The sequence below is a fragment of the Tuber melanosporum genome, assembly GCF_000151645.1.
Source record: "Tuber melanosporum whole genome shotgun sequence assembly, scaffold_40, strain Mel28".
NCBI lineage: Eukaryota > Fungi > Ascomycota > Pezizomycetes > Pezizales > Tuberaceae > Tuber > Tuber melanosporum.
In genome coordinates, this window is record NW_003299085.1 from 184752 (window position 1) to 207758 (window position 23007).

The 23007-nt window shown below is 48.8% G+C and overlaps 2 protein-coding genes; one reads left to right on the plus strand and one right to left on the minus strand.

The window, feature by feature from the left end:
* Window positions 1-321: 321 nt before the first annotated feature.
* GSTUM_00007936001 (uncharacterized protein) lies at window positions 322-6819 on the minus strand (the record flags this gene model as incomplete). XM_002839744.2 has 1 exon in its annotated part: window positions 322-6819. One exon carries the CDS (start codon window positions 6817-6819, stop codon window positions 409-411), a length of 6411 nt encoding a protein of 2136 aa, XP_002839790.1. The 3' UTR covers window positions 322-408.
* Window positions 6820-11110: 4291 nt separating this feature from the next.
* Window positions 11111-12167, plus strand: GSTUM_00007937001 (uncharacterized protein; the record flags this gene model as incomplete). Its single annotated transcript, XM_002839745.1, has 3 exons — window positions 11111-11117; window positions 11164-11882; window positions 11985-12167. The coding sequence occupies 3 exons, from the start codon at window positions 11111-11113 to the stop codon at window positions 12165-12167; spliced, it is 909 nt and encodes a 302-aa protein (XP_002839791.1).
* Window positions 12168-23007: the final 10840 nt, after the last annotated feature.

Consider the following 23007-nt stretch of genomic DNA (forward strand, 5'->3'; position numbering starts at 1 on the left):
TAATGGAAGGAAATGGAATGGAATCAAACGTAAAGCAAAACAAACAAACGAAAAAGAAGAAAACGACTCCCTTTTGTAAAGGTCTCCCCGACCAGGCAACCTCTCCTCCCACCTCCGCTCGTGCTATCATTCATCCACCGACCCAATCATGATAAACGGACAAAAGAAACAAACAAAAGAAAAGTACAAATAAACGAGAGTAAATATCCGAATCACCAAAATCACCCACCACCGTCAATCTACACCTCAAATGTATCACCCGTAAGAATAAGCATACGCAAAGCGAAGGAGAAGACATCAGAAGATAGAAAATAAAAAAACAACCGAAGACTACGCTATATGAATCAATCAACCTCCCACATCAAAGAAATAAGTAAAAAAAAATTGAATTTTCAAATTCATAGCAACTCATTGCCTATTATAATACCCTCCTAAATCCGAGTCTCTATCATCTCCACGCTCTGTAGCATCGTCATCGTCCGTTTCTTCCACTAGTGGTGCTCTGCTAGGGCTTAGGGTGGCGCTGCTATCTGCGTCATCATCGTAGGACGTCTTGTGGAATAACTGTGGGGGGAGACGTCGACCGGCAGGCTGTTTCTCACGTTGGCGGAGGGAGTGGGTGGGTAGTGACTGGTGGGAAATGTCTGAAGTGTAAGGACCTCTTGTAATCCTCGAACCGAGTCCCCGGGCGCCGCCGAGCGCCGCCGAGGCGCTGGGGGGGGTAAGAATGCCGAGGAAGCCAGCAGCAGAAGTCGGGCGGGAGGGTGTGGAACTAGATTGCGAGGGTGTTTGCGAGGGTGTTCTAGCCCCTTTGCCCCTCCAGCTAGCCCACGCATTTGTAGCGACAGAGGGGAATCTCGCGGCGAGGGCGCTGGGGGCAGGACTTGCTTCCTTGTGTTCGGCACGTTCCTTTTCTTGCTGTCCCATCTGCAGATTGGTCTTCAGGCGGAGGGCAGTATCGCGGATGCTATCGCGCTCGCGTTCGAAGTTTGGTAGGCTAAGCGCGTGGACGATTTCCTCCAACTCGTCGATGCGTACTTCGAGAAGTTCCCGCAACCAGGTAATTTGCTCATCCTTTCGCTTGATGTCAGCTTTATCAAATTTCAAAAGCTCTTGCTCCAATGCCTCGATCCGGGACTCGCGTTGCTGAAGCTGGTTCTGAAGGACTTCGACTGACTCTCGAAGCGCCCTCTCCTCAGATGCTTTGTGAGTGACTGGCGTAGCGAGTAATTTGGCAGATGTAGCAGCCTGGGCGGCGGCTTGAGCGGCCGATGTAGCAACCTTGACTTGTTCCTTAAGATGGGAAATGTGCTCGCGGAGGATCTCAGATTCAGATGAAGCAATCTGAAGGCGCGCGTTCATAAAATCTTTGTTACGTTGAATATCCTCGTTGGCGTTGCCCAATGCTCTCCTGATCTGATGGCTCTCGTCCTCATGTTTTGAATTGATGATGACCAGCTGTTGTTCATACTCGCGCTGCTGCTCTAGGAGGGCGGTTGACTTAACTTTCTCGGCATCTTGTAGAGCAATGCTAGACTTGTCCTTTTGAATGATGTTCTCCATCTCTTCAATCTTCTGCTCTCGTTCGCTTGCCTCCTTCTTCAAAGTCTCCACGATCCCTTCCATCTTTCCACTAGCCTTCTTCACCTGCTCTAATTCAACCTTCATCTTAATCGCCTCCTTCTGCTCAAGCTCCAACCTCCTGATCTCACTCTCCAAACCCTCCTTTGCCGTCAGCTCCGATTCCAACCTAGCTTCGAGAACCTCGATCCTGGCCTTCTGTTCCTCGGAGGTCTTCTGCCATTTGCCTTGCTCCTTCCCGATTTCTTCTGCCGCGGTAGTCATGTCCTCCTGCAATTTGTCAAATTTCCCGCGGTTTTTCTCTCGGACTCGGATACTTTCCTCCATTTCAGTTCGCATAGTGTCGATGACCCTCCTTAACTCCCTGTTCTCCTCCTCGTAGCTGCTGTTGTCCTCCCGGAGGCGTTCGCCAGCCTGCTGTGCTTCCTTCAAGCCGACTTCAAGGCTGGTGTTCTTGGCTGAGAGGTCAATGACCGACTTCTGGAGCGAGGAATGAGCGCCCTCCAAAAGTGCGCTTCGCATCTGGGTCTGGGTTAGAGTCTGATGGCGCTTTTCATCGATCGCCTTCAATCGGCGATCTTTTTCCTCCACCAACTCTCTCTGCTTGACGCACTCCTCCTCCGCGATCCTAAGTCTAGCCTCTAGCTCAATGGCCTTTTCTCGGGAGTCCCTTCTAAGCTGAGCCTCCTCGTCCGCTCGCTTTTGTGTTTCTTCAAGCATTCTCTCCAGCCTAGTCATATTCCACTGCATCTCTTCCACATTAACATCCGAAACCTTCTTCGCGACTTCCTCCGTCTTATGTTTCATGAACAACTCCTCCATCATTTGTCTGAGATCCTCTATCTTAGGCTGAGTTTCAAAGACTTCCTCTACCATGGACCTAATGTCGCCTAATTCTGAAACCTCGGCGACAGCATCGGAAACCACTTCCTTGATCTGTTCGAGCCCTGGTTGTGAAACAGATATCTTCTCAATAACCTGCCGGAAGTCATCCAATCCAAGCTGCCTCTCCGAACCGAGTTGAACACCTCTATCAATCTTCTCAACGACTGATTTGAGGTATGCGAGATCGGCGTCCGGTAGGGGTACAGGTTGTCGTACTCCGCTCGTAAGAGAGCGTTCCTCGATTAGTTTGGCGATACTAGAGATGGACTCATGGACGGTATCAAACTTCTCCCGTAGCGCTCCATAGTTGTCCTTGATAACAGATTCTTGTGACTCTTGATGGAAATCGATGTTCTCCGCATTATCCTGGGTCATCTTCATCACATCCCCGAGCATTGATCTCAGGGCAGTATTGTCAAGACAAAGTTTCTGAACCTCAGAAGCAAAGTTCATGCCAACGATCGCGTCCCGAATGTCACCCAAAAGAACCTTCACTTCCAGCAGGTCATTGCTCTTGACAACCTTTGAGAAGACATCAATAGCGATGTTCTGGAAATGCTCTAAATCCTCTCTCCGCGCAACCACACCGCTTAACTCGCCAACGTCACCCCTCTGCGCTGTCATCTTGGCAAGAATATCCTGCAATCCCAACTTGATATCGACTAGATCACTTGGTGAGAGGGCATCTGCCATCATCTCCTCGAGAGAATCCCGTACTCCATTGACATCGTCCACTTGAGCAAGCCGGCTGAAGGAGTTGATAAATGTCGCCTTGAACTCCGCCATTTCGACAACAGCCTTCGTCGTAGTCCTTGCCGATGTGGCGATAGCATCCTTCATTGCCGCAACTTCCTCAGATTGGGCTGTCTTCAAAAGAGCTTCCAAGATACTCGCCCGGGTCTCCGCCAAGTCATCGTTCAGATTGTTATCCTGGAAGGCACGGCTAATCTTTGCAATCGCCCCATAGATCTCGGAAAGTTTGTCTTCCGTAGAAGCGCTCCAGTTGTGCATTGTAAGAGCCTCGACAACAGCAGACCGAATCTCACCCTTTCGATCCTTTTTAGGAGATCTCGGTGGTTGAAAGCCGTCATCATCGTCCTCGTCATCAGCATCGCTGTGGGCTGCTGTAGATATAGCAGCCCCCCCCCTGCCAGGATACAAAGCAGAATAGATCTTCAGTACGTCATGGATCGATGAGATACTCTTGTTCATAGGTTCGAGGCTAGCACGCAAAAGTCCACCAACAAGTTCCTCAACGTGTGCATCAAAGAAAAGTCGGCTTTGGGGGCGTAGTTTGGCGTCCTCGCTAGCAGATATCATGTCGTCCCAATCACTGTCAGCTTCCTTAGGAATGCCAGTTGCTTGCGAGGGAGGTTGATAGCTAGACTCGCCAGCGGCATGAGCACGCCCATAAGTTTCTTCATCGGGAGAGAAAGATGAAGCGCGATGGGGAATGTAAGATGGCACCGCAGCGGCACGCCTCGGGCTAGGGCTCGGACCGGCGCTACGGTCCAAATAGTTGAATACATGCTGGGGCGTCTGTTCATCAAAAACGGGAATACCCATCCTCTTCGGGCTCCCACGCTTCCATGGAGACAAGGTTCTATGTTCTGATTCCTCCGGAGTAGTATCACCATCGCCGGTAACCGGTTCCCGGGTATCTTGATTGGCATACGTAGGATCAGAGACCGTCGTTAGATGCCGGATAACTTCATCCAACTCAGCGTCTGTGGGCCTTGGCCTGGCAATGGGTTCGCCAAACGCATTGATCTTGTAGGGATCCGAGCTTGGGTGGTAAGAACCGTCGATCGGAGGAGTAAATGCGGGCATGTTATGCGTGACAGGTGGGGGCGGAGGTGGATCAGACGGAGGCGGTGACGGCGTGTGAGCATAGCGAGATTCGCCCAGCCCGCTAAACTTCTTAGACAAGGGTGATGGCGGCTTCGGGCCCGATGTAAATTCAAAATTAAACTCCTGCGCTGTGGGTTTGAGCGAGAACGACGGTGCATCGGGGTTAAACTTGTTCGTAGGGGGAGCAACTTGCAGGATCGGAGGTGTGGGGTTGCGTTCCGATAGGGTATCCTGCGGCGTGTCGGCAGCAATAAACTGAGCCTCTTCAATTGACAATTGGTCTCCGGCTGTGAGTATATCAAGGCGTGATTCACGTCTAGAAGGCCCATCCCATCTAGAGTCTGCAATTGCAAATTCTGCTGCGTCCTCCCTGTTCTTGAACTCAAAGGGTTGGAAGCTAGAATCCTCCGAGCTAGTTCCATTGTCAACAGAGACTATAGGAACCTCCTTGATCAATTTCTCTCCTTCGGTTTCACCTTCACTCTCGACCACAGTAGTAGCACCTAAGGCAGCACCAAGCTCAGCAACAGCATCCGTTGTGAGTGTGAGGCTTTCCAAAGATGGCACTTCAGTATCCTTCACAACGCTCAATGCCGGGCCATGCTTAGCTCTCTTTCGTCCACCTTCATCACCCGTGGGCATATCTCTCCTGTCTCCATTTGCCTCTTCCGCTGCCGCCTCAGCCACTTGGTGCACATTCAGTCTGCTAGGCGGCCGGACAACCGAAGGTGTCTTCTTAACCGCTGTGGCATCCTCTGTGACGGGAGAAAAGATTGGCGGCAGAGCGGAAGGAGTGCTTGAATGTTGAGAAGCGGGTACTGATTTAGCAAGAGAGCTCGGCATAAATGGTGGTGCATTGGGACTAAAGGCAACTGCTCCTTTCTCATACAAGCCGGAATGAGAGCCAGTCAGGAAACTAGGGCGGAAAGTGGTGGCGGCAGCATTGAAGTTACTCGTTCCAAAACTAGCAAACCCACCAAAAGCACTAGTGCTCTGGTTTCCAGAATGATTCCGAGAGTGGGTATTAGGAGAAAAGCTGAAGGTGGCTCCTGGCTTGAATTCAAATTCTTTAGCTTCAGCATTGAATCTTGTCGTTGATGAAGTAACAGATCCTGAGGGTCTCGCGCTATCAGACATCCATGCATTGCTATTGCTGGACATTTGATGTGTATGCGCGTCGGTGCGCGGAGCTGTAGTTGCTGGGTTGGAAAACTTTCTGACAGGACTTGTAGGTACGCTTGGATTTGTGAGCGCGTCAGAAAGGTTTGTCCGCTCGTCCTCACTCAATTCGTCACCACTAGGATACGACGGGAACATGCCAGATCCGCTTCGACCGGGCCCAGGACCTATTCCGGCCCCGGACATTAACATTGCCAAGGCAGAGCTCTGTCGAGGATTATTCATGTCATAGTCGTGCTGTATTTGGTTCAACGAATTACCCCTGCTATGTGGTGGAGGGTATTCCTGAGGGTTGAAGTTCTGGGAATCGGAAACTTGGGCTTCTAGCATCGGTAACGGCGCAGCATTGTCATCATAGGTGTATCGTTTAACGCCTGCCTGAATCTCCCTGTCCCGTGCCAGCGCAGCCCTCTTATTCTGCACCTTCTCAGACTCCTCATCTGAAACATCATCGTCGGGATTTGACCGTAACTCTGGTCCATTATGCACATCGTGTTCGACATGTGGAATTTCTGGCTGCTCAGGGTATGTCACGGTCGGAACCGGTGACACAGGGTTTGTGTTGAATCCTTCTAGGTTTGGCTCAGCTTCGCCTTGATGCCGATGACGATGTTGGTGTCCATTTTGTCTCTGATAACTCTCGACCCCCTCAAGCTCTTTCTGGAGACTAATGCTGAGCTGATGTCGGTGTTTCGGCACGGGTGCATCAATCATAGGGCCGTCAAGAATGGCAACCTCGTTATCCTCCTCCTCTGGCACTGGATGTCCGACTTGAGCCAGAGGGGACCCACGGCGTATCTGTTGCTGGTGATATCTCTCCATACCGACAATTGAGTGGTGATGATTGTGGTGGTTTATCCGTTGATTTGCCTCTGCTTCAGGATATATATAGTCGTTATTTGCCTCCATGGGGTATCCAGGTCCGTACATACCCATATTGGGTGATTGGCTATAACCCGGCGAATGGCTATATAATCCTTGTACTATTGGAGAACCACCTCTCATCGGGCTCCAAGCACCGGAACTGTTTAATACGGGTGGGGTAGGCTGTGATTGTGGCGGGGGTGGGGTAAACATAGAGTATGGCGCCCACTCGCTGTGTTCCATTGGAGAATTGGACATGGACATGGACTGTCTTGGCATATGGAAGGATAGGTTGGGATTATGCATAGCAGCCGCAGCACCCATTGGAGAAGGCATATGCGCGGGAGAGTATCCTGGTGTCACAGAGGCCGCCATCATGGATGGCGAGAAGCGACTGATGCCTGCATTGGCACCGCCCATGGCAGATGCAGTGGGAGCTGGCGGAGGGAAGGGATTCATGTTATACTGGGCAGGACTCTGGTGAGACTGTGTTCACGAATAGGGTTAGAAGTAGATAGATAACAGTATATAATAATTCACGTACCAGTGGTGTTTGGCCTCTACCTCCCGATACGGCACTCGAGGGCTCATCATCAAGGAGTACACCCAAGGCTCTAAGTTTCTCTTCCCGTAAAGCCTCTACATATTCTTGCCAATCTATAATTAAAAAAGTGAGTAAACAGATATAATCGCTCGATAAGCTCGAAAGGTTAGAAAGCAGGAACAATCGATCCAGATTCCGAGCTTATGCTTGAGCAGGAGGGTAGAACTGAGATCAACAATACCTCTTCGGTCTGGAATGCTAACTATGACGTCGCTTCCCTCAATTTTGCCCTGAGTTTCCGGTGGAAAAACAACTCTGCTCTGACCACCGACCGGTTGTAAAACATATCTCTTTGATTCCCACACTTTCATCCTATCCTCCACTTCCTTCCTTGTTAAAGGCATCGGTCGTCCACCTTCTATACCCCAAGGTGTGTCCGATGGTAATTGTATTACTACTGTCTTTCCATTCCATTTTCTTGTTAATCTCGGGTTAGGTGATTGTGTCCGGCTTATGGGGAGCGATTTATCATAAGTGGCAGTTGCAATGCCGCTTGTGGCGGTGGTTGATGATGAAGGTGTTCGTAGCATACTGTTATCTTCTGCTCCTGGCGTTAAGGGTGAATCCAGTGTTGATTTATCAGCCTCACCGTTCCTCACAGTCTCCTCCTCAACCACTGTGGCCCACCTGCTGGGCAGTATAGGCATTGGAGGCGGTGGTGTATTGATTCTAAAGTCTACCAATGACTGTGGAGCTGTCTTGTAAGCCCTGCTGCCAGCCGTGCCGATATCGTAATCCGAAGACTCTGTATCACCTTCGTGAGCTCTCAAATTCCTCTCTACTTCAAAGTCGGCCGGGGTGATTGTTTTTGCGTTCGAAGGATTTCGACGATGTACCCCGAAATCGTTGGAATCGTCGTTGGAACCAGCTTCCGAGTCCACGTAACAGCTGCTGCTATCACCTCGCCGGTGTTGCTGATACCCTAGATGATGGACCCAGTCCTCGGTATACCTGCTTTGAACCGAGTATTGTGCCTGAGCCAGCACAGCTCTTCGTTGTGTTGGCGAAGGACCGGAGTGAATTCCGCTACCAACGCTTGCTGAGTCGGCACCCCTCCTGCCCAAAGGAACCCGAGGTCTTAGAACAGGACTCTCACCAGAGTCGTAAATAAGTGGGGGTTGCTGGCTACTCGAGCTCCTGTGACTCCCAGCAGGAGTGTAGTAAAGAGAGCTCCCTCGTCCCTGCTGTCGAGCGGGCCCCTGGGGCGACGACGCAGCAAGGTTGGAGGATGAGCGGGACCAAGACCGCGAATGCGCGTCCTGGCTCGGAGGGGAAAGTTCCGGGTGGGGGGAGGGGGAACGAAAGGAAAAAATTTCTTCGTGCTCTCTGGGTTGAAGAGGCGGCGAAGACGGTGGTAGAGACTGAGAGAAGTATAAGGAGGAGTCTAGCCGTGAAGAGGAGATGGATGAGGGAGACAATGCGATTCTTCTGAGGAGAGAGGGCGAAGATTCGCGTGATGAAATATTAATACTGTTTGTTGGGGAGCAGGTGAAAAGTAGGCTGCAAGTTAGCTCTAGCTCCGCTAAATGGGCAGACTATCAAGGGAACCAATCAACGGATCCCTGCGTGTTTCGTACCTGGAGGTAGAGAGAGGGTTGACAGTTCTGTCTTTTGTGTGCGCAGTTGTCCCTCCTGGAACCTAACCTTCACAACAAGCCGAGAGAGACTGCGGGAGAGACGACAACTACTGGTCAGCTAAAAACAGGTGGGGGGTGGGAATGATAGGTGTACAAAACGCATCGAGAAGCAGGAGGAGCAGCAGCAAGGTGCAAAGAAAAGGGAAAAAATTGTAAAGGGATTGGGTGGAATGGCAAGAGGCAGAGGATTCTAGCACTCACCTAGTCCGGTAGTTTGCCGGAGGACATGGAAAAAGGTACACGCAAAATCCTTTTCTCTTCCGATCAAGCAAAGAGAACGTGAACCTCAAGGGGAAAAATTAGTAGGAAATGAAAAGTATGTATTATCGTAAAGGCCAGAAAAAAAGGACAACAGCAGAACAGACCAGAGAAAGGGAGGTAGAGGCGGAGGAGTAGGGGGGAAGAGTAGGACGAGGGAGCCAGTCGAGCGAGTGAGTGAGGTGTGCTGGGTCGAGTACTTGTACTAGTACTTGTATCATACCGGTGGTGCTTGTACGAGTACAATACCAGCAGACCTTTCTTTCTTTCTTCCTCTACCCCAAAGGTTTCCTTTGGATTGCCCTTGAATTCGGGGAGCCACATCCCTGCCCACAGACTTCCAAAAGAGGAGCTCTTACGCCCTTACGTCAATCTCTGCGGGCGCCCAATTACAGTCCCGACAACCGTTTCCCATCATAGTGCGTCCATGAAAGGCTAGGCTTTGACAGAGTTGCATTTCACAGTCCGGGGTCGGGACACCAGGGTGGAGCCTTTTTCAGGCACAATAAACTTTTTTCCTCCAGAGCTCTGAGCCGACGACGGTACACACACCAAACCTCTTTCTGCCCAGGCGGGCAAACTGCTGCTCCTCCCATCCTCCTGTGCTGGTTGAAGGATGATGGGAAAGAAAAAACAATCCAGCCCCACTCTCAACGAGTAAAGAAAAGAAAAAAAGAAAAAAAGCACAGCAAGGCTCAACAACACTTCAAGAATGGAACACGTGTTTCTGCAGTGCGGCGTGTCCTGCGTCAAGATATCTGTCCGGTCTGTCTGTCAGTACGAGTACTGCACCGGTACTCGAGTACTCGAGTACGAACAGAGCGAGTCGAAATATTGTGAAGGAAGGAAAGAAGAAGAAGAAAAGAGAGAGAACCCTCCAAAATATTCCGGTTTGACGTGCCTCGCATCCGATATAAAATGACACAATACGATGGAAAGCTGATAGGCAAAAAGGTGCAAAAGTTCCAAACATAGAAACCCATTCGTTTGAGAACGGCGGTGTCGGTGTGAGAAAAAAGAAAAAAGATCACCCCGTATCGTTTCTGCGACAAGCGTTTAGCGTCTTCTCCTTCTCCTCCGTGTTCTCGTTATGTATGATATCGCACTATGTTGCATGTACCCGTACAGTACAGTACGAGCAGAACACCATACATCACGCACTGCCAGTAGGACTGCCTCGCTGGCAAATCAAAACCCGGCGGTGATATCATGTCATGTCACACCGCCTATCCGAATGAATGAATACTTTTCAGCGGGACGATAGTCCACTATAACGGAGATAATGCGAAGGTACCTGAATTGTTGGATGCTCATCTCCAACTGTCCCTCACCAAGGCCGAGAGAAATGAAGGATTAGAAAAACCGATCAACGAGTGCACGGGCCGGTGGGCTGGCGAATGCCCCTTCCCGATACCGTAGTGTAGCTTTCTCCGCATTTCTCTTCCTTCTCACGAAGTTCCCGGGAAATCAGATGCCCTTGATGCTCACCTCCATCTACCCGGAAAATAAACAACCATATAGATTTTTAGCTCTTCTCTACTCGCACTCCGCCGTGCTCAAGTGCTGTATGTTCGATATGATACCACGATAGCTAGTCATGTATCGTAGCAGGAACCTTGCACAGCATCGTACGCATTCTCACCAGTCTGGTAGCAAGAGCCGTGATGGTACATAGGAACACTTACCTTTCGGTCTGGAGCTGGCAAGCCTTCCGAGTTGAGCATGATATGTACCGGTAGTGTACCGCAACTTTAAGGTCCTAATTAGGGTTAGGCGAACATGACGCTGGCAATGCAGCTGGCAGCCACACCTCTCAGAATCTCGGCAAAGCCAGCATGTGGCTCAGTTATGTTCAGCACAATGCCGGTATGATACGTAAATTTACTGCACGATGGCAACGCGTTGCCATGTTGATTTCGCGATTTAAGGAATTTCCAATTTGAGAAATGTCTTGGCAAACAAACACGCGCTCTCACTCACCTTTCATTCATACCTCTATTTCGTGTCGCCCACCGCACCTGCCGGGTGAATGAATGAATGCTCTCAAACGCACCTCCACCTCCCCACCACACTTACGAAAACCACAAACACCATAACAATAACATCAATCTCTCCTCAGGGGGAGTATTTATTTGGCTGCTTCTGACCTTTTTCTCTCCCAAGCTAATTGCCTCCGCTTCGCCCACATCATCATCCATTCATCCCATCTTGACAAAGGTTTTTACTATCGCACATTGAGACTACGAAAGAAATGGCAAGTTCCTTTTCATCTCTTCTTCCCCCGCCATTGTCTATCTACCATAGCTAACCAACATCACCAGTCCTCCCACCGCCGTCGTCTCGCCCAAGACCACTCCACCCTCCGCACTACGCCGCCCGTGGACTACTTCTTCCCGCCAAACACGACCTCAGACGATCTGACGAGCCTGCAAATATTCCTAGCAGGGCCCACGCAAACACCCTTCGAGTCTGGCCTCTTCCAAATACACCTTCGTATACCACCAACATACCCCGCGGAGCCGCCAAAGGCTTCCTTCAAGACTAAGATCTTCCATCCAAACGTGGACGAGCGCAGTGGTGACGTGTGCGTCGACACGCTGAAACGCGATTGGAAGCCCACGCTCACATTGAGGGACGTGCTCATTACCATCCGCTGTCTGCTGGTGTACCCGAACCCGACCAGTTCACTTAATGAAGCGGCCGGGAAACTGCTCTTGGAGGACTACGAAGGGTATGCGCGACACGCGCGGCTCATGACGGACGTGCACGCGGGTGTGCCGGAGGAATTGAAGGGGCTGGTGGAGGAATCGAGGAGGCGGGGTGAGGATGAGGATCAAGGTGTTGGGAAGAAGGATCCGAGGGCCCCCGGTGAGCAGAAGAGGAAGATCAAACAGGCTGTTAAACCATCCGCCGCTGTTCGCAAGGATAAAGGCAAAGAGAAGGAGAAGGAGAAATGCTCCGACTCCGAGGGCGGCGACTCGGGGAAGGAGAACGCGGAGACTAGGCGCTCCGTCGCGAGACCTGTGTCGCCGCTCGGGAAGCGTTCAATGGATGAGGCGGAGGAGACGCGCGGCGGCGCCGGCGGTATGGAAAAAGATGAAGATGCGGAAGATAGTGGGCGCAAGTCGCCAAAATTCAAGCAGGGCCAGAGCGCTGGTTCCCGTCTGCCGCTCACCGCCGCTGCCGCCACTACTGCCACCAAGAAGGAACTCGTCACCAAGAAAGACCCGAGCAAGAAATCAGCCGCATCCGGAAAGTCAAGCAAGACCGGAGCAGCAGCTAGAAAAGTCGGCCTAAAGCGCTTCTAAAAAAGCTTTGTTTCTTTACTTTTTAAAAAATCATAACCACAACAGCAGACCGCCACATGCACAAACCTTTTTTTTGTCAACGATATTAATGATTGGGATCTGGTGGGTTGGGGAGAATTGGGTTGGGGCTACTCCTCTTTTTTTTTCGGGCGTTTTCTCTCTCTCTCTTTTCTTTAATTCAATTCATGTTCATGCTTGCCCGGAATAAAATTTAGTCTGCTCTGGTTGTGGTAATGCGTGGTTGTGTCTTCGTGCCCAAGGGATCGGTGGATAAGGTACCAACTTAAAAACTCTTGTATGGTATGATACCGTGTAGGGCTCGAATAATTGAACCATGTATCATACCGTGTAGTCGAGAATCCCCCACCTTGTGGTGAAAAACTAGTATAAAAAAAAAAGAAGAAAAGAAAAAGAAAAAGCATTCCCTGGGCCCCTCTGAGATACATAAGGAAACAAGAAAACATATACAAATCTCAGCGGATGAGTCAGCAGCGGTTCAGTTCCAGTAGGGGAAGGACAACCCTCCAGCGCTCGTTATTTTCTTGACAACATCTCGCGGGCACACCCCCCTGACAGACCAAGTGATTACGGTGGTCAATTCCTTTTTTCCCCTCCTCACTCAATCCCCAGCTCACCGTTGCCCCACCTCACGTCAACCGCGGCCGAAGTGCAACTTTTCACAGCAGACATCGCGGTGGGATCAATTAAATACATGGCTATTTCTGGCGCTCGATTTAATTTTTTGCCATCTCACGTGAATTTTGAAGCGGTCATAGTATATCACTCGGGGCTTGAGTCACTGCTCGTGCAGCACAGCACAATAGTGGCGTGGTTGTCTGAGCATGGGTGGGGGAGTACGGTACAGTATTTTGGGGGGGTCTCGTTCGGTTGGTTGCGAAGGTGCAAGTATCATCCTTGCATGCGAAGGGATTGCGTGTCTGCTGCGCCTCGGGTGGTACAGTACAATGCAGTACGGTGCGGTACTCTGCTCTGCTCAAGCACTGTGAAACATGACATTGTATGATACCGTAGTACAGGGAGGCCAAGTATTGATAAGGTAAGGTACGGTTCCTGTATGTACAGTACTTGTAAGGTATGATGAGCAGATTTTGGATTGCTTTTCTGGTGCTGGTGGTACAATACTCGTACAAGATTGCGCTTGTGATCTGCGCTGCTGGTGCCGATCTAGTACCGGTATGATACAGGGTTTTTTTTATTTTTTACTGGCATAGTACGGTACTTTTGCCCTGGGGTATGATACTTGCGGAACCCCGCAATGCATAGCTGTGCTTGTAGCACTTAGCCAGGGCTATAAGGGTCAGGAAACAGGAGGGGGGGGGGTATATTTTGGATTGGGGCTCGGATGGGCTCAGATTTTTTTTACCATGATAGTATATTTTGAAAATCCCTGTTTCCTGGCACTTGTACTGTACTTATGGCGGGGCAAGTGAGTAATGAGGGGGATCTGTACTCGATCCGATCCCCCATGGGGTTTTAGTATTGATGTAGAAAACTTTCTATATGCATATTATGTCGTGCATATTACTCTATGGTGTTGATAGCCTTCGAGATTCCCCTCGGAAAAAGGGAAAAATAAAAAAGACAGTAAGATTTTGGTGGTGAAAAAGAAAGATAGAAAATGGGGATTTGTGCTATGACGGGAGAGAAAGTCGAATCCTTGACTGCACCAAAAATCCTGGATGTAATTTCCTGGCTACATATGATGCCCCTCGTGTGGGCTAGTCTTACAGAAATTGCTTCCCACTAGTCGATGCGAACGTTCGTCGAATCTCATCACCACTGCCATTTCCATGCTCTTGTAGCATCCTAATCACACCTCCGTGTCCCACCCCACCTCAGTGGCCCACATGAGTGGCGTTCAACACCCTTATTGTCCACAATATTAGGACTGATGTTCTCCCTCTCGGGTAGAATATTTACCACTTCCTCCTGCCCCTTCTCCATAGTTATTGAGAGTGGAGTTCGACGTCTTGTGTCGGCAAAAGTTGGAGTTAGTATCTTTGTGATTGAGTAGCATCTTGACTATTTCCTCATTCTCATTCTCTACAGCCCACAAGAGTGGTGCCCTGTTGTTTTGTTCACCAAATTAGGGTCATCGTCTTCTTTTTCCAGGAGCATCTTCACTATTCCCCCTTGGCCTCTCCCAGCGGTCCGGGGGAGTGGTGTTTGCCCCATTTAGTGTCTGTGACTGTGGGGTCGACCTCTTCCTGGTCCAATAGCATTGCGGCCCATGAGAGCGTTGCTTGGTCAGAGGTATCCGCCATTTCGGGGTTCGTATTGGGCTTTTCTAATAGCATCTTTAATATTCTCGCATTCCCGGATCTAACAGCCCACGCAGTGCCGCGCTTCCAGTGAAGTCCACAGCGTTAGAATCCCAATCTTTTAGGTTGATTAGAGCAGCTGCAATTTCTGTGATACCGAGGCATACCATTCCATAAAGTCTGATGAATCCTTGGAGGTAACTTTCATCATCGATAGTCCACGGTCAGGTGTATAGATTCTTTAGACAGAGCTTAGCAGATATGTGGTTCTCGTATTTATCGGGTAAGTTGAGCGCAGGTGATTTTTTACGCTTTCTGTGGGTTCTCTTCGCACGTGCGTCCCCCGGTGGCATGTAGCGTTTTTGGCAAAAGGGGCAGCACGGGGGCAGGCAATAGGTCCTTAACACAATTAAAATTTAGATAGGTTTAGCAAACTTCGGCTGCGGTCGCACGAGGACTATGGGATAGGGTGACTTTGGCGTAAAGATATCCCTGTAGGGTAAAGTGAACCAAGCGGAGGGATCCTCAACAGTGACAAGCCCCAGTGAGCAGCAGAGTGATGTCCTTATCAAAGCGACATTGTGGGTATTGAGATCTCCGGACCCCATCTTTACTCCAAGGGCATGCCATAGTTTGTCAACCCGTAACGACCGTTGCGAATGAGCCATCCACACCAAAACTTCTATTCCTAGTTTTGATCTGCTCCCATTCTGGGTCATAATTCGTTCGATTGTCGCTCCGCATGCATCACCTAGCCCCTTACCGTTTGTCATTTCGTCGAGCTTTTCTCTTGTCTTCTGGGTTTTGTCTCCCCTGGTGTGTGTCGATATCGAGTGAAACTAGAAGGGATCTGGAAACGAGTATTAGTAGATAGCTTAAGCCAAAGTCACTACCACAGATCTTCCTACGCGCATCTTAGAAACGGTCTTCGGAATGTTTCTCGTTATTTCCACTTGTATCATAAATAATTGCCCGTTGCATTGGGCACGGGATCCTTGTCTAACTTCATCTTGAGAGATATTTTGATATCAGAGTTTCTGGGGGTAATGGGAATAAATCCGTCAAGTATGATATTTCCCAACCTCACTCTGCATGTGATGCCTACTGGTAAGAAAAATACCCGGGTACCTAGAGACCTGCGGAGAATGCTTTCCAGCGATTTGAGAAGGTCAAAACGATCCGGAAGAGCTTAACCTAAAGCATCTATACAAAGAGAAACTCGCTGCTGAGATGCCAAAGCGATCTTTCGCATCCTGACCAGGTCAAGGACTTGGGGGTTTCGGCCCCCAAAGTGCTCTTTTCCTTCTCGAAAAGCCTCGTGCATATGATACAGCGCATCTTTTCTACATACGAGCTGCTTGAGTGCCGCGCCCAGCATGTTTACTGAGGTCTGCTCCTGCTGTGTGCGGAAGTCACAGTACAGGAAGGTACCAGCAACGCTCATTTCGGGAGGTCGATCACACAAACTGTCATTGACTAGAGAACTAAATATCCTCACTAGTTAGCATTGCCCAATTTTTGGGGGATATAATTTCTCACTTAATGTCCGTCTTTCCCACCACTTGGTTACCTGGGCAGAATAGCACAGGATTCATCTTGGCTGCTACCCCATTTCCGAAACTCCCCTGCTTCCGAAAGCCAATCTCCTACGCCATCCGGTCGGGCGTTGCCTACGTCCTTGTTCCTGTTCCGAGGCTCGAGTGATGATAGCCACCGTAGAACATGTGGGTTGTCATCGGCCACCACGTTGGTTATAGTGACGGTGTTGTGGCTGATTATCGCGTTAAACGAGTTGATAGTGTCACTTCTAACCGGGTGTCGGGTTTTATATGACCCATGCTGCGCCGGGCGTTCTTGGGAGGGGAAAGGATATGGTGGTATCATAGATAGGGTGGGAACCATGGGAAAAAGCGGGGGTGCGATTCAAAGTTTGGGGTTTCACCAACCCAATTCCCAACCGTTTCATTACTAAGAAAGTGCCCCCGGCTGCGATAGTCCAGATGGGCTCGAACCTGGTGCAATTACTCGGGTACATTACCTGTACTAAACCCCACGTCTAATTAGTACGGTAGCTGACAATGAATTTTATAGAAATAAAACCAGATGAAGCTATCATACTTCTGGGCAGAACAAGCAAGTTATTTTTTTTATTTTGAACCAGACATAGCAAGCTGGAGAAACCAACCGTGTAGGCTTCGAAAATTTGGTGAGAGTGAAGCTAGTACTTATAATACTTAGCGGTTCACAGGGCGGGACACTATCGTTGAAAAATTGGCCCGGTATGATATGATAATAATAGGAACGAGTGGGGAAGTTATTTTCAGCTGTTGCATCACCAATCCCGAGAGATGAGTCAGCCATGATACGTAGACAAGTCATTTTATTGCATAATATCAAAAACCCACCACATATTCTATATCTCCAAGGAAGTGAGTTGTAGGAGCCATGAAATGAGACTGCAAAAGACGACCCCAATCCTTACTCTCCCTTTGTAAATCTGAACACTACTAGGTGGTCCTGACACCTTTACTGTACTAGTAGCGTCGAAGTAATAGTTCGCGAGATGGCGATTTTTCGTGGCGAACGGCACGAAATAATATTCCTGAATGTGTCAGGCACTCTTCTCAACACAACTAGACGTTTGGACAGGGCTTTTGTAAGCAAACCAAAAAGTATGTTTCAGACAGCGAGTGATATTCTGTGAACAAGTGCAATGTGTTGACAATCCCCAATTGAAATGTTTTCAAGTCCAACATTGTCTGACACATCTTGAGAAGCTGGCGCTGGTTGCATTGCGAACTGCCCTCTGATAGCGATACCGGGCTGGTCCTATACACGCAAACTTGAACCTCCCAGCCCCACTACCCTGACATTCATAATTATTATCTGTTCAAGTAACGAACTATCAACCTGCCTATCGAAAACACCCTCGCCATAACCGCAGAGGATAAATACCCAACGGAAAACCCATCCATCGCACCGAAAAACAAACCGTATACCACTCTTCCGGTGAATTCATCATTTCCAAAAATATTGAACCCATCCTAACGCATCCTAACGCATCCTAACGCATAATCGCAAGAAATCTACTAATTGGCGCCCGTAAAAATGCATCTCCGCAGCGGAAAGTAAGTCCCCCTCCCGCTCTGCCCATGCGTTCTTTACTGTCGGGTACAATGAATAACTAACGAACCCCACAGGGAAACAATCTTCACACCTTCCCCGCCGCGAAAACGCACGCCTGGCCGCCGGCGAGGTTCTCCTCTGGCAGGAAAGGAAGAAGCGGCAAAAATAATCATGGCTGCCGCCACACGTTGCGCCCCCCCTGAGACAATAACTCCGCCCTATACCCCAACCACCACTACGAAACCCGAGCTGGGCGTGAAGGATTGGAGTGATTTAGAGGTTGTGTGCTATCTTGAGTCTGCGGTGGGTGCTTGGGACAGCGGCGGAGTGCCTGAGCATGGAACGGGGGAGGGGCAGCATGTGTGCGCTGTCGAAGGTGTGGAGAGAAAGGGGAGGGCGGCGCCTTGGGTTTCGGCATTTGTTTTTTGGGGGTTGGTGGCGGTGGCGTTTGTCATGCTGTATCCTGGGGAGGGTGATGGGGTGAGCGCGAGAGTGGGGGGTGTCTATAAGGGGGTTTATGAAGGCGTATACTTGTGGGAATGGGCTTTTGTTCTCTCGCAGTTTATTTGTAATCGTGGCCGGGTTCTCGTAGATATATAGAATTGGTATATAATGGGCGTTTGTGTATTTTCTTGGATTTGGTTATAGTTATACTAATTTGGTGTGGGTTGTGAATGGGGTTGTGTGGTGTCTGAATTTCGGATCCCATTCGCATACCGCGCCTTGGATGTCTCCTCAAGGATTTCTGGTATGATAGCTGCAAAGTAGGGTTTCTCGTGTGTGGTATGGATATTAATGGGAAAAGAGATCAGACCGGTCATGCTGGGAATTGTCACGCTGGTTACCTGAGTTGGTCCGATTCAGCCATCTAGTAGCGAGACTGAGTAGGCATGCAACATTTTCTGCTTCTCGGCCTTGAATAATCTTGTTCCTATACGACCGGGTTTATTATTGACTTTACTAATCTGATATTATGATAATAACTTGAGGTGGTCATGGTAGGTGCAAGATTCAACAAGCCGACATGTTCAATCCTAGACAGTCTTGAACAATCAGGTCAAGCAAATCGCAGGCACGAAAAGTCCCAGGGTGCAGATTGCAACGCGATACCTCTATTAACCCCTGTTAGAGTTTTGAGTGAAATCTCTGCGAGTGCTGAAACTTTTCTACTCGAGTAGAGCACTGATTTGATTGCTCAAAGGAAAGTTTCAATGGTGAGCCTAAAATGAAGGCATCATGTCCAAAAAGAGAAGAGAAGAAAAAAATCCCCTGGAAAAAATCCCTGCTCCTATCATACAAAACCACAAGACGAGAAACCTCACGAACAGTGGATGAACGCCACAACTCCTCTGCCACTCTCAACAGTCGGCGGCACAAAAAAAATAAAAATAAAATAGCAAAAATAGATATCCGAGCCCTGGTGCTAATATTTCCTTTACAATAATAATTATAATATCATTATTATATCAAATTGGTTTTCCTGTAGCAGCCAGACACACACCTCTTGGGGCATTGGAAAGTGTGGGATCACAGTATGACAATTTGAGATTACCACAATCGCCAGCAGCAACTCATGTTTTTCAAAGTTTGAAAAACCCAAGACGATCGGACGCGCACTGAGAAACAGAATAATCCTGTTGGGTAATCGTTATCGTGGTTCTACACCCGCCTCTTGCGCTGGGTTCCAGGAACGAATACTCGTGGGCTCTCACTTGGATACAAGGGGATGGTTAGAGATTCGGACGGGTGAGCGGTGAGCTGCGGCATGCGTTCGAAATTTCAGAGGATTCGCGAGCGTTTTCCCACGGTTCACCTCAGTCGCCACCACAACTACTGTACAGTACTCGTACTGTGCCACAAACCATCGCCGATTGGCTATTCCTATTCTGGCCAAACAGAGTATCGACTCGAGCAGTCACTGTGACGGCCTCTTCGTAAATAGATAACGTAATTGAGCGAGATAATATAGTTTTTGCATTGCGAACAGTATTTTCCAAATTAGCGAAAACCCGGTTGTGCGAGGTATATCTATAGTACTGTATTCGTACAGAAAGCGGTCGCTAAGTCGAAGCCGGGAAAAACAAGCTTCTCGGTGGGATAGGGTACGTATGATAACTTTATATAGTATCATATCGTTCCCCCGGTTTTATCCGACTGGGTACTGTACCTGGGTGACGTGAATGTTGTTAGTCTTGGTACGCAGTTGAGCCGAACAGCATTGCCTTGTTAACTCTTGTTAACTTACAAGTACTCGAGTAGAGTGACGGCAGGGGTCGAGAAACAAGCAATGCGCCAGCGGGTGTGGAGTGTCGTCTTACTCGAGTACCGGTACTAGTACTTGTATCGTACTTGTACTGTACAGTTCGGTAGGCTAAGCTATTAAATTTACTATGGTACTTGTGCCTCTTTGGTAGGGGACGCTGGGCCTTGCACCAACCCGGTGACCCGCATACATCAAATGTCTGAGCGGTACTGCACGGTATAGTACTGTACTCGTACTGTACTCTGGTACCGTACTGTACTGTACAGTACGATCTTGGCATAAAAAGTCATGAGTAGTGCAACGGTATCAGAGGACCTTATGAAGACAACGATCATGACTTCAACTCCGCCCCCCATGCAATTTGGCATGAATGGGAAACTCCAACCAGAACCAGGGTTCTGACCATGCTGGAATGTGGTATTTCACAGAGTGAGGCTGGAAGGCGTACCGGGGTTGCTCAACAAACCATCAGTTACTGGGCTCAGCAAGAGCCTAAACGTGAGCGCCGACAGAACAAACGAACAGGACACCCACACAAGCTCAATGAGCACGATCTACGACATTTAATTCGTATCCTGTGGCGGAATTGGGAGGGGAGGAGGCTATCATGGAGGAAATTAGGACAGCAGGCAGGATTAAAGGTTACAGCTCAGACGATTCAGAGCGCTCTTGCTGGAAAGAGTTATACATGATGCCGGGCTGTCACGAACGTGGCTTAGCATGAAAAAGGTTTTCACGTGACACATGGTTATGAGTAACAGGTATGTTATTGTTTCGCGCATATGACCTATTCGGGTTATATGATTTGTTATGTGTGGGATTTGTGATGCTTTCGCACATGGCTCAAGTATGAGTCATGGGACATGCACCTGACGAGTATGCCTTGTGAGTGTGCCTTGCGGGTAAGCCTTGCGCATATGATTTATGTTTTGCACAGGACCTCATTATGAGGTCATGGGTTTCGTGCATATGACTCAGTCGAGTCATATGACTTGTTTATTGTATTACGATTGGTTTATGAGTTTTGCACATGACCTCGCTATGGGATCATGGGTTTTGAGCATGTGATCACTTTGGTCATATGACTAGTTTGTTATGATTTGGTTTTGCACATGTGACCACTTTAGGTCACATGACTAAAGGCGGGAAGAACACTATATAAGGAGGCCGATGTGGCCGAGGAAGATAGGTTCTTTACGCTTTGTTCTAAGTACTTTTCCTACTTATTACTATAACAAATATAAAACACCTTTACGATCTTTATCTTTATTGCAACGTTATTGTTGTGCTGAGAAAGGGCTTCGAAGAAGACAAGTTAGAGAAAGCTTACGATAGGTGTTCCCGATAGAAGACAAAGGTCTTGTACTATCGGTAACGTGGGCATAGGCCCATAGCTATCGTGAGACAAAGGAAGAAGAAGACAGAAGAGATAAGTATCGTTCCCCATCACCAAGAGCTAACTACTGAGAAAGGGATCATTACACGGGCTTGCAAGAAGTCCTTTATCGATTGCGCTGCTCAAAAAGCAAGACTGGCTTACTCTATTGAGCACTCTGATAAGCCTAAGGAATGATGGTACAAGCATATCTTTGCTGATGAAGTTACCTTTAATACCTCACACCAGGGTTCAGCTTGGGTAACACGACTCTCCTCCGAACGCTATCATGATGATTGCATCCAACATACCTTTACTGGCGGCAGAGCATTGGTGCCGGTATGTGGAGCAATTGGGTATAATTGGAAGTCCAAACTAGTCTTCCTTACTGGCACAGGACGTCGTAATGGCATCACCTCTACTGACTATCTCGAACAGGTTCTGAAGTCAATTGTTGGACCGATCTTCAAAAATCAGCTTGGATTTGATTCTACAGAAGGCGAATTTGTGGAGGACTCCGTACCATGGCATGGAACCAAGGTTGCCTTGGTTGAACCCAAAAAAACAACTTGGCATCCCAGTTCACCCAAGACTGACCTCCTCACCCAACTTGAATCCAATTGAAAATGTTTGATGCATTCTCAAATAATGGATCAAAGCATGCGAGCACTTCCCTGGAATCCTGGCAGAGATGTGCAAGGCTGTCCAGGCAGAGTGGGATAGACTACAACCTTCAGATTGGAATGAGTTGGTTGATAGTATGCTGGGTAGACTGAGGGAATGCCGTGAGTGAAATGGCTTACAAACTCGTTATTAAGTCTTTCATCCTCATCAGACTGTATTCTATTTTCATCATCATTTTCTGCATTGAAATTGTTGAGAAACCATCTGTTTTATGATTGTTACTTGTATTCTACTCGTAACTTTTTATGCCAAGATCGTACACTACAACGGTATTCGTGGTGAGTAATTATTGTAGCTAGAGCCCTGGCCACGCTCGGGAGAGCGCTATATGTGAGGGAAAAAACAATGTCTTTTGTCGTTGTCGCATTTTGTGAGCTATAGCACTTGGCTAACAGCGTACCGGTAGTCTCTCACCAGAGCATGCTACTTGTATTATCAACACTACTAGGTTGGCAATTTTGTAATAGCTGCGAGTAGGTTGGCTGTGTCTCTAACGGTGGTTCCCCGAGAGCTTGTATCCTGGACGGATCGAGGGGAATCGAGGCTATTGATCTGGACAGGCCGGTTTCTGGGAAGGTCGTTTGACGGATGAGATGGGAGTGGTGCTCGAAATGAGATCGCGTATCGGTAGCTCCCTCAAAGAGGAAAATATCGGCGTTAGGTGAAACGGTTGCACTCTAGCGAGAAAGTATCATAGTCCCTTTTCATGCTAAGGTCTAGCATCAATTGGACCAAAACAGCGAGAAAAGGAACTGCCATGGAATTCGTGATTTAATTCCGTTATCACGAGTGAGGATTTCGTGGTCCCCGGGGATTTCCCGCCGGTGTAGTCTTTCCCTGGGTACATCACCATGTGTTTTTTGTGTCATGTATGTGCACTGGTGTAGTCACACACCTCGCTATCCAAGCTCTCCATAATCCCGATACCTCCATGTCCCGTATGGGCCTCTGTGAGTCCCCCAATTTTTTTGCACCAAAACCTGACCTGTTGCCCCGGATAACCCGGTGTGCCTGAGAGTTTATTTTTATTTTGGCGTCCGGTATAGTGAGGTGCGACTGTATGTGGCATATTATTTGTGGATCGTATGGAACGGGAGAGAGGGGAAATAG